The sequence below is a fragment of the Dasypus novemcinctus genome, chromosome 25 (genome assembly GCF_030445035.2).
Source record: "Dasypus novemcinctus isolate mDasNov1 chromosome 25, mDasNov1.1.hap2, whole genome shotgun sequence".
NCBI lineage: Eukaryota > Metazoa > Chordata > Mammalia > Cingulata > Dasypodidae > Dasypus > Dasypus novemcinctus.
The window spans coordinates 20,764,782-20,783,112 of record NC_080697.1 but is presented as its reverse complement, the minus strand read 5'-3'; the positions used below and the strand labels follow the sequence as shown (position 1 = coordinate 20,783,112).

Here is an 18,331-nt window from a genome sequence, read left to right as displayed (position 1 = left end):
TCTCATGACTGCCCTGCACTAGGTTCTCTGAGCTGCATACTTGCCCCTGTGCCAGAGAACCCGGGAAATATGCCCCCGACAAGCTGGGGGTGGGTGTTTTAAGGCTTTAAAAAAAATTATCTTTAAAGCCTTTGAGTGGCTCTCTCTTTTTTAGTGTAAATCACCTGGACATTAAAGCCTTTATTGTATATTTATTAGTACGTTATTCAGACCAAGTGGAAAAAGAGAGGCTGACACTATGAGTGACTTTGAAAGTGAGAAAAAGCTGGGCCTGAAATTAAATCAATGTGACACTGCCACTCGAGGGCATCAATTTCAATAAATGATCACCTTCTTTTCATTCCTGATCCCGTTTATCATGCAGGCAGGATGTGAGGAGAACTTTGGCGGTGGATGCTAAATGCCACAGGCCTCTGATTTCTCCACACTGGCCAGTCTTGCCACATCGCCTGGGGCCTACTGAAGTTAAAACCCCACCACAGCCTGGGAAATGCAATCAGAGTTCTTTCCAGAAGGACATGCTTTGCGGCATCTCTCTATGTATGCCCTGTTCTGCGACTGTCCCTTGCTCCATCTGTTGGAATGTGCCCATCTGGTCTATTTGCAGTGAAACACAGGTTCTGGACATTAGCAGTGGAAGGTCCCATGGGCCAGTAAGTGGTAAGTGTACACCAGACTGGGCAAGCCCAATGGGCAGTAGCGTGGGTGAGGAGAATCATTTCCTGGACACTATCTTGAACTGGGGCCATTAGTTTTACAGGAATGGAAGAGGGAAACAAAGAGAGTGCAACCAGAATCTCCACCTCAGAGGGCAAGAAGCTGAAGCTGGGAGGAAAGTGGGTTGTTTCTTCAACCATGCTGCTTAGTAGTGGCGGAATCTGGACTGAAACCACATCCCCCAACTCCCACATATCAATATTTCCTTAGAATGAATTACCCTGGCACATCTACTAGGATTGTGACTGATTCTTTTTTTTTTTTCCTTTTTCTTTTTTTTTTGTCTTCTTATTTATTTATTTATTTATTTATTTATTTTTATTTTTTTATTGACTTTGTAATAATATTACATTAAAAATATATATGTGAGGTCCCATTCAACCCCACCCCCCCACCCCGCCTCTCCCCTCCCCCAGCAACACTCATTCCCATCATCATGACACATCCATTGGATTTGGTAAGTACATCTTTGGGCACCTCTGCACCTCATAGTCAATGGTCCACATCATGGCCCATACTCTTCTCCATTCCATCCAGTGGGCCCTGTGAGGATTTACAATGTCCAGTGATTGCCTCTGAAGCACCATCCAGGGCAACTCCATGTCCCAAAGACGCCTCCACCTCTCATCTCTTCCTGCCTTTCCCCATACCCATCAGCCACCATGTCCACTTTTCCCAATCCAATGCCACCTCTTCTATGTGGACATTGGATTGGTTGTGTCCATTGCACCTCTATGTCAAGAGGAGGCTCAGATTCCACATGGATGCTGGATGCAATCCTCCCACTTTCAGTTGTAATCACTCTAGGCTCCATGGTGTGGTGGTTGTCCTTCTTCAACTCCATCTTAGCTGAGTGTGGTAAGTCCAATAAATCAGATTGTAGGTGCTGGAGTCTGTTGAGGCTCAGGACCTGGCTATCACATTGTCAGTCCAGAGATTCAAATCCCCTAAATATATCTTAAACCCCAACATTAACTGCACCTCCAGCACATTAGCGTGAAAGTCTTATGAAGGGAGATCCCATCTGAGTCCAGATTCATCACACATAAACACCATTTCCAAAGAGGGGCCATCTGACCTGGTAGTTAACCCCATCTGCCATGACCATAACTCCCATGGGTCTCTTTAGCCCTCAAAGGAATCAATATCTGAGGGTTGCATCTGCTTTATCTGTCTCTCTGACTCTGCTCAGTTGTGCATGAGGGCAATCCTTCTGCCAGCCTCCAGACTCTTTTTTAGAAACTCGTAGCCATATAAACTCATTTCTCCTTTCCATTTCCCCCTTACTTTAGGTCAAACAGCATTTTAAAGTCATGTTATTTTATGTAGACAGGGATATTCTGCTGATCCGCATTGAACCTTCCGTTTAAGGTCATTTTCCAGTTGCATCATCAGTTGGTAGTTGATAGTGGTCCCTCGGTGCCAGGGAGGCTCATCCCCGGGTGTCATGTCCCACGCTGGGGGGAAGGCATTGCATTTACATGCTGAGTTTGGCTTCGAGACTGGCCACATTTGAGTAACATGAAGGCTGACAGGAGGAAATTCCCAGGCACAATGTTGCTCTAGGCCTTGTTCTTATTTTAGGCTTATCAGCTCACAAGCATGTGACTGATTCTTAAAGCTGGGATCTTTAGTCAGAACTGACTGGCTTAAATAAATGTGGTGGCCATGAGCGGACCAGCCTGGACACGGGTTTTTTCCTCCCCCCAGGAGTGTGGCTGTGGGTTTTAATTGAAGGGGAGTGAGTATCAAGGGTTTCCTGAAGTGGCTGATGAGTAGAGAGACAGAAGAACGTGCGGGGAGGCTTGGCTCAGGAGTGCTGAGATGGACATGAGGCCTGGCTTCACCACAAGCAGCTCTTTGACTTGAATCACATCACGTCATGTCTGGAGGCCTCAGTTTCCCCATCAGGGAACCAGCCCCATTAGGGAACCAGCCCCATTAGGGAGGAGATAGAACTCAAGACTCTTCTGGGTCTAGGGGTAAAGGTCCTATGGAAAGGTGAGGCTCAGAGAATTTTACTTCTCTGCTACCCTCTGGAATGAGCCTTGTTTGTGCTGGGGAATGCCCGGACAGCTTGTCTTGGCTCAAGCCTGAGTGTTGCCCAATCCTTTAGATTTAAAACATCTTTTCAAGTATTAGTAATTCAAATGATTGGCAACTTTTATCCCGCCAGGGCCCAATTCTTTCCTCCACACACAATATACTAAGGTTGCACATAATAAATCCCCAGACACCCTTGGCTGCAAGAGAAACCCTTCACTCGGAGAGGAAGAAGGCCTTGAGAGGGGCAAGGAACACTTGAGTGTCTCTCCAAGGCTGCCACAGCCCAGGACACCACCGGTCCTTAACCTTGCATTGCCGAGTCCAGGGGGGCACGCATTTCATGTAGCCAAGTGCAGCTGGATATCTCTTCCCACAGCATCGTGTTATGGTTGACTGGATAGGTTCAAGTCCCAAGCCCCGGTACCTTCTTTGGAAATAGGGTCATTGTAGATGGAATTAGTAAAGTTAAGATGAGGTCATCCTGGAGTAGGGTGGGCCCTTAACCCAGGATGATTGATATCCTTATACAGAGAGGAGAAGAACAACAAGACCCAAGAGAGACGAAAGCTGTGTGACTGTGGGAGCAAAGACCGGAATTGTGCTACCACAAGCTGAGGAACAGCCGGGCCACCCCAGGCCGGGCCGGAGAGGGGAATAGATTGGCCCCCAGAGGCTCTAGAGAGATCGTAGCCCTGCCAACACCTTGATTTCAGACGTGTCACCTACAAGACTGGGCCACCAGTTTGTGGGACTTTCTAACAGTGGCCCTAGGTGACCAACGCTGTTGCAGAAGAGCAGTACAGACGGGGGAAGCCCATGGGCAGCAGCAGGAGCTCAGTTGCCCGTGCTGGCTCTGCTGGCCAATGAACTCAGTGTAGTCTTGTAATACCTCCAGACCTCAATTTAAAAACATTTGCACCAGCGTGTTCTGTTGCTATTTTACTGTGTCTTTTCCTAGTGGACTGGATCTTTTCTGAAAGCAGGCACCCCATTGACTCCAATTGTGTATTTCCAGCCTCTTTCACACGGAAGACACTTAACCAGACTTATTAAATACATGTGTGAACTGAGAAGGATCTAGCATTGAAAAGTATCTGCTCCAGCCCAGGCATGACGGGAGCTACTTTCCTTACGTCATTTCACAGCTCACCATTTTAAAAAGGTCTTCTGTTCATTCGGTGCAGGGGAACTTGGCAGCCTCTCATTTCATTTAGCTGAGATAGTCTATACCCATTTGATTTTGGGGCCAGCCAGGCCTGGGGTGCTGGGCAGACCCAGCTTCTCTGCTTCCCTGCTTCCGTGGCCACCTGGCTAGGCAGACGAGCAGCCCGGGCACTCGTGTGTGTCCCCTCGGAGACTCTGCCAGAGCCCGGCTGCCTTGGCAGACGGGGCAGCTCCCACACTCATTCATGAGGCCTCATGCAGTCTGCTGCTTTCCAGGAGAGCAGAAGGGAGCAGCTGCAGCGATTCCCCGCACTGCCTACCCGCTGCCTCCTGGGGCCTCCGACAGGCTGCCGCTCCTGCCTGACGGTGCGCGCCTGCCAGCACCGCATGCTCACGACGCGGCGGTTTCGGAGGGACTTGGTGGTATCTGACTTGTCGTCATTCCTCAGCCCCCTCCTCTGAGTCAGGCTCTCCCCTGCCGCCTTTGTCATTACAACTTCCTTCCTTGTTACTACAAACACCGACTGTTGCTTTCCAAATAGCAGTCCCCAAACTGCCATCTCCTGTAATGAGAGGAAGCCAGCTCCACTTGTAATCATCACAGTCATTGCCCCAGGGATATCACTGTGTCCCCCTCACTTTCTGAGCATTGTGCTGCTGGGGCCATCTCTGACATTCAAGAGAGTGAGCTTTCTGTGAGGCTAACTCCTGACCTCATAATCAGGGAGCCTTGGTGATCCCAAACTCTGAGCACAGCAGATTAGGATATGAACTAATGACCTGTCACATATGCATCATGCTCAGAGTGTGCCAAACCCTACACATCCTTTATGCATTGATCCTCACAACACATGAGCAGAGCAGGCATCATCACCCCCCCTCTTTACAGATGGGGAAACTGAGGCTTGGGAGGGGATGGGATTTGCCTGAAGTCACACAGCTAGTTCATGGAACATCCTTGGTGAGAGGGCTGGCCTCTGTAAACCTAGCACCTCTATGTCCTAAGAAAGAGCAAGTACTCAATGAGAGGTTGTTCACTGAGCTGATGACTGAATGATGAACTAGGACTTAAATTCAGGGCTGCGATGAACAGCATCGCAGTCTATCTGCTGCACTGCCCTGCCTAATTGAGCTCTTCCAGCAACGGATAAGAACAGTCTGAAGTCATGCTGGCTTTAAACTCAGCACCTCCCACCCTGTCTAAGCAGTGACCTTGGGCAAGTTGTTTGGCCTCACCAAGTTTCCTCGTCTACAAAATGGGAGATAACAACAGCACCTGTTTTACCCATTGTTGTGAGTATTAAACAAGAAGATGCACATAAAGTGCCCAGCAGTGACTGGTTAGTGCTTTATTAAGCAAGCTAGTAATTGCTTAATAAATGTTAGCAATAATTATTACTACTCGAGGATGGGGACTGGGCCTTTTATATCTTTGCAACCCCAGGACCTAGTACAGTGATTGGCCCATAAAAATGAGTGTAGGACTCGAGACACCTGCCTACCAAAAACAGAAACTCATTACAGGACCGGGAGCAAATCTCTTCTCCTTTCTGGGCGTCCATGTTTGCAGGTAAGTCCCGTGGTTCCTTCCATCTCTAAATGCTCTATCTAACTCAGTGACTCTCAGTAGGGGGTTTTGCCCCTCAGGGGACATTTGGCAATGTCGGGAGACGTTTTTGGTTATCACATCTGGGGGGTGCTCCTGGCTTCTTGTGGGTAGAGGTCTGGGATGCTGCAGGATGATACACAGGATGTCCCTACAACAAAGGGTGATCCAGTCCAAAATGTCAACAGTATTAAGGTTGAGAAACCTTGATCTAACTCTACACAAATACCCATAACTCTATGACTTGCTGGGCAAATGCCTTGCACCCTGCAGCTTGCCAAGACACCCAGGGAGCAGAGTTCCTTGATGCAGTAGAACGCTCTATTGATTGTCCCTTCAGCTGCCCCCTTCCAACCTCGCCACATTGATCTTGATGGAGAGAGGCAGACTGACCCAGGCAACTTTTAATGTAATGATTTTGGAATCACTCCTGCACATCACTAAGTTCAGAGGTGGAAAAGGCTCTGCCAGGGCTGGGGTGGGGGGAATGGGGTACATTTCTGTGCCTAGGATGCACAGAGTGGGGCATGAGACAAAGTCCCTGTGGATGTGAGGCCTGCCCCAGGCAGAGCTGCCAACCAATTCTAGTTCCCTTTCTCTTGTTCCACTGGCCATGGCAGCTCCCACAGAAGTCCATGACCTGCCCCCTCCGTGTGAATCTGGCTTCCTTGCTCTCACCACCCATTAAGGGTGGGCCACCTAGAGATCCTTAACGTCATGTGCCTCCAAGGCTCATTCATCTTGAGGCACTAAAGATTCTAAATGGTCTCTTTTTGCAAGTGTACTTCACCTTCCATTTTCTCTCCCAATCCCAGTCTTTCCCTCTGAGTTCCTGCTGAGAGACAGGAAAGAGACCGAATGAGGAAAGGGGAGTCCTGGCATCCAGTATGGGTCACACCACTTCCTATGCCCTCTCTCTGCCTCAGTTCTCTCTTATGCTACATGGGAACAGACATGGCAGTCATGAGCATAGGGACATACAGAGGGGAAACCCTTGCAAACTCCCATGGCTTGTCACACCTCGGAGGCATCATTGGCTTCCTGACTATGCTATACAGGGAAATGGGCACTGCCACGCAGGGTGCTGAAGTCCCTCTGGCACTCTTCCTCACACACTCATGACTTGCTCAGCCTGTCCATCAGGGAGACTACAAACTCCACCTCCCCCAAGACATCAATCAATCTTCTCCCAGCACCACAAGGGATTAATTGCCTGAAGTCTTGTCAGGCAGGAGCTGCACTGCCGGGTCTCTGCCAGCCTTGGTGGGGCAGGAATGCTGAGAGTGTTAAGTTGGAACAGACAGCTCATGAAGCTGGGCCAAGGCCTATGTTAGGATGGTTCTGCAGCCAAAGTAACCCCTCCCCCCAACTGCACAACACCGACTGGGTTTTTCATGGGGAAGAGAAGCCATTCTGGAAAGAGGCTTGGCCCCAGATGACTGTGCATCCAAAGCAGTGGGCAGCTCAAAACCCTGATATTCCTGATTCCTGGCAAGCAGCTCAAGAGGCACTTGGTGGCTGGGTTCCTCCCAGCCAACCCAGACAGCATTTCAGGTGGAAGAAGAGGAAGAGGAGTTGAAGCAAGGGAGAGCATCCTTCTTGATGCCAGGTTTTTATTCTTATTAGGGTTTTAGCAGCCTGTAGTTCTTTTAAGCACAACCAAATGAAGATTGGACAGTTGAGGAGAAGAAAATGAAGATTTTTCAAAAATATAAAGGGGGGTAGAGAACCTTATTGGCCAAGCAGTAGGCAGGACCACCCCTGCACACCACAGGGGAGGAGGATGGGTAGCAGTCATTGTTCAGGTGGGACCCCTCTGAAATGGGATGTTTCTTATAGAAAAGCTAAGTCTAAGCTTAAAGCTAGAAATTTGGGATCTTTCTTCTGAACCATACTACAAAGAAGGACCCCTTGTCCTTTACTATATAGGAGTCAGGTCTGTTACTGGGGTCTTGGATAGTATTTACCTTTAAGGAATGAGGGAATAAAAAGATCAGGTACAGAGATGCTGTGGCAGTTTGATATTATTTATGAATTTTAAAAAAGATATTTGATTATGTTTGTAAACTGGTCTGTTCCTCTGGGCATGATACCCTTTGATTGTATTAAATCCAGAGGATTTACTTTTACTTTATTGAATCAAATTAGGGCTTTGATTCAACCATGTCATTAGAGTGTGCAGGGCTGAGTCCTCTACACAGAGAAGAACACAGACGAATAGACAGCTTATTAGATATGGCAGATGCCGCGGAAAGAGAGATGAGCCTGATAGTCTATAGCTGACCTTGTGAATAGAACAGAGTAGCTGAGGTCAGAAGAAATGAGCCTCAGGGAGAGAGACAATTGTTATGCCAGCCTATAGCTGAGGTTGAAAGAAGCTGAGACCACAAAGCCATAAGAGGAAAGAGGAAGGCTGAACCCTTGTAGATATCACTCACCATCTCACATCAACACATGGCAACAGACTTTGTGTGAGGAAGTACCTCTTATGGTACTTGAGTTGGACTCTTTAGGGCCTTGTGACTGTAAGCTTCTACCCCAAATAAATACCTTTTATAGGAGCCAACAGATTTCCGGTTCTTTGCATCAGCACCCTTTTTGGCTGTCTAATACAGATGCCCTGCCTCATGTTTGCTTTCCAATGTCACTACTTCAAGGAGCCCTATGTATTGTTGAGTAAACAAGTGAGTATTTCCAGAAAGCTTAGAGGATTTCATTGTTGTGGATATTGGGTGTGTCTTCTATGTTGTGCAAGCATTAGAGATTCTAGGATAAACCTCTTTTACCATCACCATGGAATTGGTACTGATGTAGTGTCCCTAACCAATTCCACTTTGAGACCCCACAGTTCTCTAAGACCTGCTTGGGTAGCCACAGTATGTTGTCATTTCCTGCCTTGCCCTGGTTCTGCCCAAGTTCTGCAAGTTCTCCAACTTCTGGCATATTAAATTACTTTAATTTCTGCCTTTTCCACTCCCCTTGGCTGTTTGCTTTTTGGCTCCATCTGGACTTTGGGAAATGAATATCTTTAACACCCACTTGTTAAATGTCCACCCTAACAGCTGGTCTCTGGAAAGATCACCAAGCCAAGGTGATCAGAGGAACCCATAGGTCAAAGCCTGAGACATTTCCAAGGGATATTAGATGTACTGGCTCAATCCGGACCTTACCCATTTTAAGACCATTGTGAGCTGTAAGTAGACATCTCAGATTCTGGAAATTTGCAGCCAAAAGCTAAATCACCTTTGATAAAATTGATTTTGGACATGGAAAGGACTTACCCGTGCTTCCCTGGGCTGGGCACCAGGAGGATCTCTCGTCCTGCCTCATTGTGGGGCAGCAGCTGGGCGACGTACCTCCCAGAGGGCTGCAGGTGCTTGTGCACCGAGACAGCCAGTGTGCAGTGTTCACTGCTGCTCCTCATCCATGGGCTCAGGATGGTGTGCTTGGAATTTGCTGAGGTGTTGAGGAGGAGGAAGGAGCCTGGGAAGAGACAGAGAGAGCGAAGATGTGTCAAGTCAGGAGTGCCAGCAGCAGCTCTGTGGCAGGATTTAGAGGTGAGGGCATCAAAGCCTGCACTGCCATAGTCCTCTCATCCTTCTGTCCACATGTCTAACCCCTTCCCCTTCTCCTATCTTTTCTTTGTAAAGTATAACCCAAAGTAGGAGGACGGTGACTGGGGCCTGGGCTTTTCAATCAGACATAACTAGGCTCTAATCTTAGCTCATGACTTACTAGCCCCTGTCCTTGAACCTTAGGTCCCTGATCTGTAAAATGGGCATAAAAATCTCTCTTTCAAAGGGTGATTGTGAGGATTATATGAGATAATGCATGGAGAGAACTTTGCATAGTTCTAGGCAGAGAGGAAGCACCCTAGACATCATCACTTATTTGAAGTTTTAAATTTACAGTCATCCAAGTTAAAGTAGAGATGTAAGCTCATAGACCTTCTGCCAGTCAATAAGCACAACTAACAGCATCCCATGGGAAATGTGAAGGCTAGGGGGTATCACCTCCACCCCAAACAGTGACCAGAAATAGAAACACAACTGAGTCACTAAGACATTCTTAGAGATTTGTGTGCTGGTCCAGGCTGGCAGCTTGAAGAGAGTCACTCCCTCCACAAATGTGGCAGGAGTGGGGCCACTGCATCAGAGTCATCTTGCAGACAATTGTTTAGTGTAGCCCCACACCTACAAACCAGGACCTCTGGCACCCTGGGCCACCCAACAGGTAAATGGTAAAATCAGAACTGACTTGAGATCTCAACATCACATTCAAGGCAAGTTGAGACTCAATTTACATCTGTAAAATTCTGTTTCCCCGAATGTGTGGGTTGGCTCTAGACTCTTAAACAGTTATGACCAGTTAAAAGATTTTTCCTGAAAGAGGGTGGCTTGGAGGCAGATCATTTGGGTCACTTACTACGAAGTTGTTAAGAATGTGGGGTCTGCTCCTGAAGTGAGAGTGGGTGATTTGGGCAAAGTTTTAACTATCTTGGGTTTCAGTTCTCTCGTTTATGAAATGGGGTGAGAAGAATTGGCTGAGCTCAATAATCTCTAAGATCCATTTCAGTTTTCTGAGTCTATGAGTCATGGGAATTTGCAACTGGTCTCCACAAAGAAAGCCTTACAAATCCTCCTGGTGCCGCGTCTGAGGCAGTTTCTTTCTAGGCCACACTGACCCTAATTCCAGTAGCACAGACCAAGTGACCTACAAGAAACCTACATGCATGAGGATTACTTTTGACACAAAAGTGTATCATGTTTTATTGCTCTAGGCATTCCTTATGATGCATTAATTTTACTTGCTGCACTTGTGCACTGACATTTTGGACCATTTGATGCTGTTACTTTTGCAGTAGAAATCTCTTCCATCAAGATCCCTGACTTCCTCAGTGGGAACCAACTAATGAGTGCTCAGCCTTTTAAACCATCCCGCATGCTGCATATTAGTATCCTTCTGCTGATATCCCAATTTACCATATAGGCAAATGAACTAACAGCCTATGCTAAAGAATGATGCAAATGAAAAGAAGGGGAATTTCTACCACAAGTAAAGTATTTTCTAGGGAGAAGATATTGTACCAGGAACTAGAGATTTGCAATATTCTGGAAGTAAATAAAAGTAAAATCAGGATGAGGTCAGCCCAAGATAGCTTCTGAGCTAGGGGTGGGGCGGGCATGGGGAGGGGACTTGAGGAACAGTACTGGAAACTCAACACTCTGTAATTTTGGGGAGGTTTGAGCATGCTATAGGGACATTTGAAAAGTACAAAAGTGCCCTACAACTTTCAATATGTAATTTATATCACTATTCTATTTTACAATGGGGAAAATGTTCTTTTTCTTCTGGGCACAGAGGAAAAGAAGAGGAATTAGAATCAAAGATTTGGAATGTGAAAGGTCTTAAACATCATCTAATACAAACCTCTTACTTTTCTAGAGAAGTAGGTAGAGATCAGTGTGGGGTACTGATGTATCTAAAGTCTTAGTTTGAAAGTCAAGACAAGACTATAGGTCTCTGGACTTTAATTCAGTGCTCTTTCCCTTGTATCATTCTCAATAACCTTCTGTATCCTTTCGCCTAAAATATGATCAGCTGCATAACCTGAAGTTAGGTTATGCAGGTCAAGAAATCAGAGGCATGGCGAGGGAGAAAGAGGAACAAATGGGCACTGGACCAAATTCATTTGTTCACTTCCTTCCTTATTCTCTCCTAGCCCTCCCTCAAATTCCATTTACAGGATGCCTGTTTTGGGGCAAATGTCCAAACAATGGCTCTGTCCTGGGGACACAAACATGAGCCAGACACAGCCCAGTAGTGGTAGTAGTGGTAGTGGTGTCTATAAGAAAAAGTGGAGATTATAAGGTCATAAGGCACATACGAGTAAAGTACGTAGGGAAGCCCCTGGAATGAGACATTAGGTTCAGTTGGGAAGATTCATAAGGAGATGAACTTTGAGCTACGTCTTAATGAGAGGGGATAACAAAAATACTTGCAGATCTGGCCCTGCAGGAGTTGAGGTAAAAAGGAGTGAAGACATAGGTAGAAATCAGTGAACAGTGGAGTCTGGCTGAGGAATGGGGTGCAGGAAGGGAAGGTGAAGAAATAAGGATGACCGGGATGATAGTGGTTGTGGGCTATGACCATAAAGAGTACCACACGTCTAGCCCAAGATTTTCAGCTTTATTTTGTGAACAGTAGGGATCCAGAAGAGGTTTGTGAGCAGGACAGTGACATCATTGGTGTGGGACTTCAGGAAGATCTCACATCTGGTATGATGTGAGAACAGGGGACATCAGTACTGACCTAATCTCATCCTACACCTCTAGTCCACACCAGGGCAAGGATGTGATTAAATGCTCTTGTGGAGCGTTTAGCATGTAAGAGTTGAAAGTGAGGGCACCATGTTGGGGATGGGCTCTGGGGCTTGCCAGGGTTTCCAATACTAGTTAGTATGTCTGTCCAGAACAGGAGAGGGCGCTGTAGCATTTCTCTGGGGATAATCTGGTTCTGAACTCTTTAGGGTCATGGTCTGGGGTTAGGACAAAGCCAGTGCTATGTCCTGTGAGACCATTTTCACGCAGGGGAGCAGCACATTTGTCCTGGGTCTGTGACCCTTCTCTGATGTTTTCAAGCGGTAGAAAGTTGGGTTGCAGCCATCAGTTTTTTAAGATACTAAAGGAAAGAATGTGGGCAAAATGAAGGCAGTTTGTCCTTAGAAAGCTGCGTGCATGTGCACATGCGTGTGCTCATGCACACACACACAGAGTCCTGGGAAACTCAAGTTCACCAGCATAGGGAGAAAAATCAAGCTGAAGGCGTTGGGGCTGGGAGCTATTCCTGCACCACTGTTCCTCAGTCCTGGGTGTAGAAACGCATGCAAACCCTGTCCCGGTAATTCAGTACTTCAATATGGAGCTCTTTCAAAACTGACTGGAAGATAGATTATTTTTCCAGTTCCAATATATGAGATGATGTTTATATGAATTTTATTTTGTGCAACCGGAGTATCAATAAGAGACCAAGCTTAAAGTATTTTCACTTTCAATGATACTATAGTTGAGCACTATCTCTTCATCAGCAGCTTTCCTCTACCAAAAAAAAGGGAAAAAAATACATTCTTAAGCTCCTTGGGATATTGTCAGCATAAATCTTTAAAAGTCAGTAAGAATTTATCTCTCCTCTCCCTCTTTTCCGTTTCCTATTTATTTTTCTCAGAATAGCTTGGGGTTATGTGAAAGCTCCTGGGATCCCTTCTAATTAAGAAGGATAGCCTGGCAGTACACTAACCTTCCCCCAGTGTGGGCTAGGAAGGAATGGAGAAGCAGATCAGAGAGTCCTGCTTCTACAGTGCTAGGATCCTGTTTGCCTTATTATTGAATTATGTTGATATGTTCAATGATTAAGAGTGAAACAGCTATTACTTTTATCCTTGGTCACCAGCACAGGGGTATGCTCTACTCCTCTCCACCAGCAGGTCTCAAATGATGAGACAGAAACCAAGGGGCATGAACCTTAGGGTCAGATAGATTCGTTCATATCCAGGCTCTGTTTCCAGCCACTTACAGACCTTACATAAATTATTTCAACTCTATAACCTTAGTTTGCTCAAGCTGAAAATGGGTACAACCCACCTCATATGGTGATTGTGAGGATTAGATGAAATAACATGTATAGTGTGACTAGTACCAATGCTTGGCCATAGTACTCGTGTGATAAATGTCAGTTTCCTTTTTTGGGGGTGTCATAGGCTGAAGTGCACCTTATCTAGCTTGGAACTTGGAATCAGAAGGACTGGATTTGAGCTCCAGTTTAGTTCTGCCACCACCAAGCGTCCTTTGTTTGTAAAATGAAAGTGTTGGATAGAGTCTCTCTAAAGACTCCTACAACTCCAAACTGCCAGTCATTCTATCTGCCTGCCTAGAATATTATCAGTCTAACGGAATCACATCGAGTCGCCAAGCCCCCAAGTCCTAAAGGCTTTCCCCAGTTTACCTCCCTTGAGGGTTCTAAGCCAACAGTTTCAATCAATTGGCCAAATAATCAAGTGAACTTTCCTTCTGAGAAGAGGACTGCAATTCCCTGTCCTGCCTGCCTCTCTCCCGATTGACACAAATACATCCCTAGGAAGAGCTCCTGTCCTGGCACCATTTGTTTCCATAGATGTTTCTGCTACCTCCTCTAGACATCTGGCACCCAGCATAATGTGTACTCAATGGTTTTAGCAATTAAAATAATATATACACACGGCAAGTCAAATGTATGCCTTATAATAATAATTTTTAAACCTATCCTCAAATCCTGATCCCCTACCAAGTCCCACGGCACAGAAGCAACATTTTAAAGGATGCTTAGTTTCATCTGGTTGTTATCTTTAAAATTCTAAATATTATGGTTATACTGTTATATTTTGCTGTAACAGTTTCAGACTTTTTACATTGATTGTAAATAAGAAAGATGAGACTTTAGCTCCCGAATACTAGATATTTTTAAATCATTTTTTAACTTCTATTATTTACCATTTTGACGTACATGACACGTTTATTACTTGTTGCATCAGTTTTGAGCAGGACCAGTTGGTTCCTCACTGTAAGATGAGCCTATCGGTCTTTGTGCCCTTCTCCGCACGTTTCCTTTTCCACCTCCACTTTCCAAGTCAGCTGTGCTTTTCTGTAAGTTGTCAAGGTTGTGTAAGAATGATTAAATCTTCTGTGTTTGGTTAACAGGTTGATGTTAAGCATTGAAAATCAATAAATAGAGTCTTTATAATGATGAATATACATTTTTTCACTGCAGTGAATAAGGGTTGTATTTATAACCTTCTCTACAAGTCCAATAACACATCCATCCCACTCCAAGGAGAATGGTTCCAGCTCAGGATCAAACGGCTTTATTTTCTCATTTTCTCACTTTCTCTCTCTTTCTCTGTCTTACTGTTTCTCTGTGTGTGTCTCATTTTTTTTTTAACATGGTCACTTCTCAAAACAGTGGCATATTTTAATTTGCTTTGTACTTGAACCAGGACTTTCTTGTACAGTTTGTTTTTCCAGCAGTGGTTAATTGCTTTTCTCTTTATTCAAATGTTTATCTGTCTCCTTTACCATATCTCTCACACTTCTATTTACTCCTTAAAAATCACTTCCCCTCTTCTTGGAATCTACTGACATCCTTTTTAAATTTATACCAATTTCATTAAGGCTACCAATTGCATTACTGGGATATTAGCCATACTGGAGAGCCACCATCTTCAGTACATTTATTTCCCTGAATGTGTTTTCACTGGACACTTACATTAGTCCCTCCATCTTCAGGAAACTTCCTCAGGGAGACATGGTACATTCCATATCTGCCATTCAAAATGCCAGAGCTTGAAACCGACATGGTGGCCATGCAGTTTAATCCCTTGCTATACTAGAGAGAAAATCAAGAAGCAAAGAAGTTAAGGACTTGCCCAAAGTCCTTACTGGGCAAATTAGTAGTGAATCTGGAATTTAAAGCGAGATTTACAGACTCCCTGTCTAGTAGAACAGCTGCTATGTGCCTGTCCATGGTGGAAATCTACAATGATGTTTTCAGTCAGTCAAATGTCCCATTGTATGCAGGCCGCTCTTTTTTCTTTACTTTTACAGTTTTGAGGCTTGGATCCAGCAGCTGTCTCAAGCCTTTCCATCTGATTGTCTCTGAGAGGTCACAGGCCAAGAGTAGTTGGGGCCCAGATGAACAGGTCCTCCTTTTGAAATGACTCCTTGGGACATCAGCTGGCCCCACAATGAATGGGCAGTATTTGAAAATCTCCTCTGTTCAAATGGTCTTATGAACTGGCCAAGGACTATGGGGACCCTTGAACGTGTCCCCTAACTGCTTATTTTTCAAATTTGAATATTATTGCCCTATGTAGCCTCAGGTCAGGTCTTAGGTTTAAAAGCAGAATTTTAATTAATTTTAAATTAAGAAGAAGGAATAGGTAGGATATCCTCATTGGATACTTTGCCTCATAGTGGGATGACTTTGGAATAAAGAACTTCAAAGGCTGAGAGGTCCAACCCTTTCATCTTGTAGGTGAGTAAACTCAGTGCGGGGGTGGGTGCGGGGTTTACATGAGGTCCCTGAGCATTGAGCTGTGTTAGGACCAGCCCTCGAGCCCAGGTGCGTGCACGTTCACCATCTCACTCTGCCTTTTGTCAAGTGTTCAGGATGAACTCCCCACTACCCTTCACTTCCTTCACTACCACGACCCAAATGCATTACTTTTCTGTACCTTCATTTGAAAGCACCTTGATAGAAATGGTATCAGTTTTTGAGATTGAATGATTAGAAAAACGAAGTGTGTTCATTTAGGGAGGGAAGGGAGGTAGGGGTTGCTTTTTCTTGACAGAGAGTATTCGTATCTTAACACAGTGAATTCAATTGTAGGCTGGAAGTAGTGATGTGCATGCAGGTTTGGCAGACTTATAAATTAAAAAATGCAAAGCAAGCTAATTGGGGCAAAAGTTCCCTAGAAATGGTAAACATGTTTATGGTTGTGTGCATGTACGCACATGTGTATAGTATCTATATGTGTGTATATACATATATGTTTATGTGTGTATATGTATGTGTATAAATATATACATACAGATATATGTGTCTACACACACACTTATCTGTGTGTGTGTGTGTATATCCACTTTCAAATATTTGACCCTGTTAAAAAGAGTAAATCCTTTTTGGGGAAGATGTCAAGTGATCTTTTTCCAAGGAACATGTTTCATTTAGGAAAAAGGGAAAAAGCCAATAATCTCTACATACTGCACGTGTGTCCTGGGGTGTCAGCAAACTAGATAATAAAAGGCAAAGCAAATACAAAGAAGGAAGCAGAAGCTCAAGTGCTGAAAAACCTTTTTTGGTTCTCCCTCTAAGAGTTCCTTTTGGTAATCCTCAAGGAAAATAGAAAAGCACTTGACCTGACAAGAGGGAAAAAGGGGAAGCCAAATGAAAGCTAAACAATTGGTTTAACTCAATGAGAAATGGAAGGAAGGAGAGCTAGAAGTATCTGCTGCAGAAGGGGTAGGCAAGGGGACCAGAGGGCTTTCAGTGCAACGAAATCCATTTCAGAGAGAAAGAAGCACGATCAAGTTTTCCCTTTTCCACTTAGGTGCTTAGCTCTGCAACCAGATTGTTCAATGTTTGTTTTAAGTCCCCGATGTCAGGGTATAAAAATCTCCATGTTACTTTTTAAATTTTTGCTGAGAGGTAGCAAGTTTTATTACTTTTTCTGTGCAATTCATTGATTTTTTTTTAATTACAAATTTTAAAAAGCAATTTTCCATCCATTTCCTTGTAGGAGTCTCATAGGATCCCAGCCTCGCAAAAAAGTTCTGACGTTCCACGTGCTGTGACTGTCAGCCCACTGGTGAAGAGGGAGCATGATGCGTGGGCCAGGATCAGCAACCAAGCCAACGCCAAGCAGGAGAAGGCTGAGGGCCCCACCCGGGCAGGGCAGGGCACTAAGAGACAGTCCTGCTCAACCCTTTCCTCCTTCAGAGGAAGAAACTGACATGCAGGAAGGAGAGGGCAGGGTAGATGGCTGAGCTCACAAAGTCCTTCTAACTGGTTTCCCAGTCTCGTCTTACTCTTCCCCATGCCCCACCAGTACATTCTGCACACGGCAGCCGAGCCATCTTCTTAAACTTAAGATAATTAGTCACTCCCTTATTTCAAACTCTTCAATGGTTTCCCGCTGATGGCAGATAAAAACCCAAACTAAGTCCTGCAAGAAAGACTCAAGGAGAACTGACCTGTAGCAGATCCTGACTTACTCAACACTGGGACCAGCTTCCTCCTCTCTAACGTTCATCTTTTACTGATTCTCGAAAGTCAAAACTTACTTAATTTAACTAACCTCCCCTGCACTTGGAGTGGCCATGAAACACAGCTAGGGTCAATAAAATGTGAGCAGAATTGTGTTGATAAGAGTTGCCAGGTTTAGTAAATAAAAATACATGGCACTCAGTTAAACGTAAGTTTCAGATAAACAATGAATATTGGTTTTTGTATATTTCCCAAATATTGCATGGGCATCCTGTACTTTATTTTTTTTTTTTTTTTTTTTTTTTTTAGGGGCAACCCTCTGTGCATGGAATTTTTGGGGAAAGTTCCTCATCTTGCTTCTTTCTTCTGCTTGCCTGGAACATGAACATAATTAATGCCTGGAGGTGTGGCAGCTATCTTGTGACCATGAAGTGACAAGCATGAGCATTTGGAACAAGCATAAGCATTTGGAATAGAAAGGTAAAGAGAATTGGGTTCCTAATGGCATTGTTGTGTATCCATACCAGTGCTGAACTGCCTCTCTCTCTTTTTTAAAATTTATTTATTTCTCTCCACTCCCTCTTTGTTTGCACTTGCTGTGTCTCTTTGCTGTGTGCACCTCCTTTTAGGAGGCACTAAGAACCAAACCTGGGACCTCCCATGTCAGAGGGAGGCACTTAATCACTTGAGCCACCCCTGGTCCCCACTTTGTTGTATCTCTCATTATCTTTTCCTCATTGTGTCTCCTGTTGTGTCATCTTCTTGCATCAACTCACCACCCCAGCCCATCATGTCAGCCTGCTGTTTTGCTCATTTCCTTTAGGAGGCACCAGGAACCAAATCCAGGACCTCCCATGTGGTAGGTGGGAGCTCAATTGCTTGAGCCACATCTGCTTCCCCTGTCTCTTGTTATGAGAAAAATAAACAAAACACCCAAGATCTTCTTCTGCCTAAGCTTCCGTAGGGAGGACACCTGGCTTTTTGCAGCTGAGGCTCTGTGAT

At 45.0% G+C, this 18,331-nt stretch overlaps 1 protein-coding gene across 1 annotated transcript in view; it reads right to left on the bottom strand.

Annotated features, from left to right (window-relative positions):
- ALK (ALK receptor tyrosine kinase) overlaps positions 1 to 18,331 on the bottom strand; it is a 769,970-nt gene that overhangs the window by 371,775 nt on the left and 379,864 nt on the right. The window contains exon 4 of the mRNA XM_004452341.3: positions 8,815 to 9,016. Within this exon, the coding sequence (XP_004452398.2) occupies positions 8,815 to 9,016 (202 nt within the window). The remainder of the gene's footprint in view (positions 1 to 8,814; positions 9,017 to 18,331) is intronic.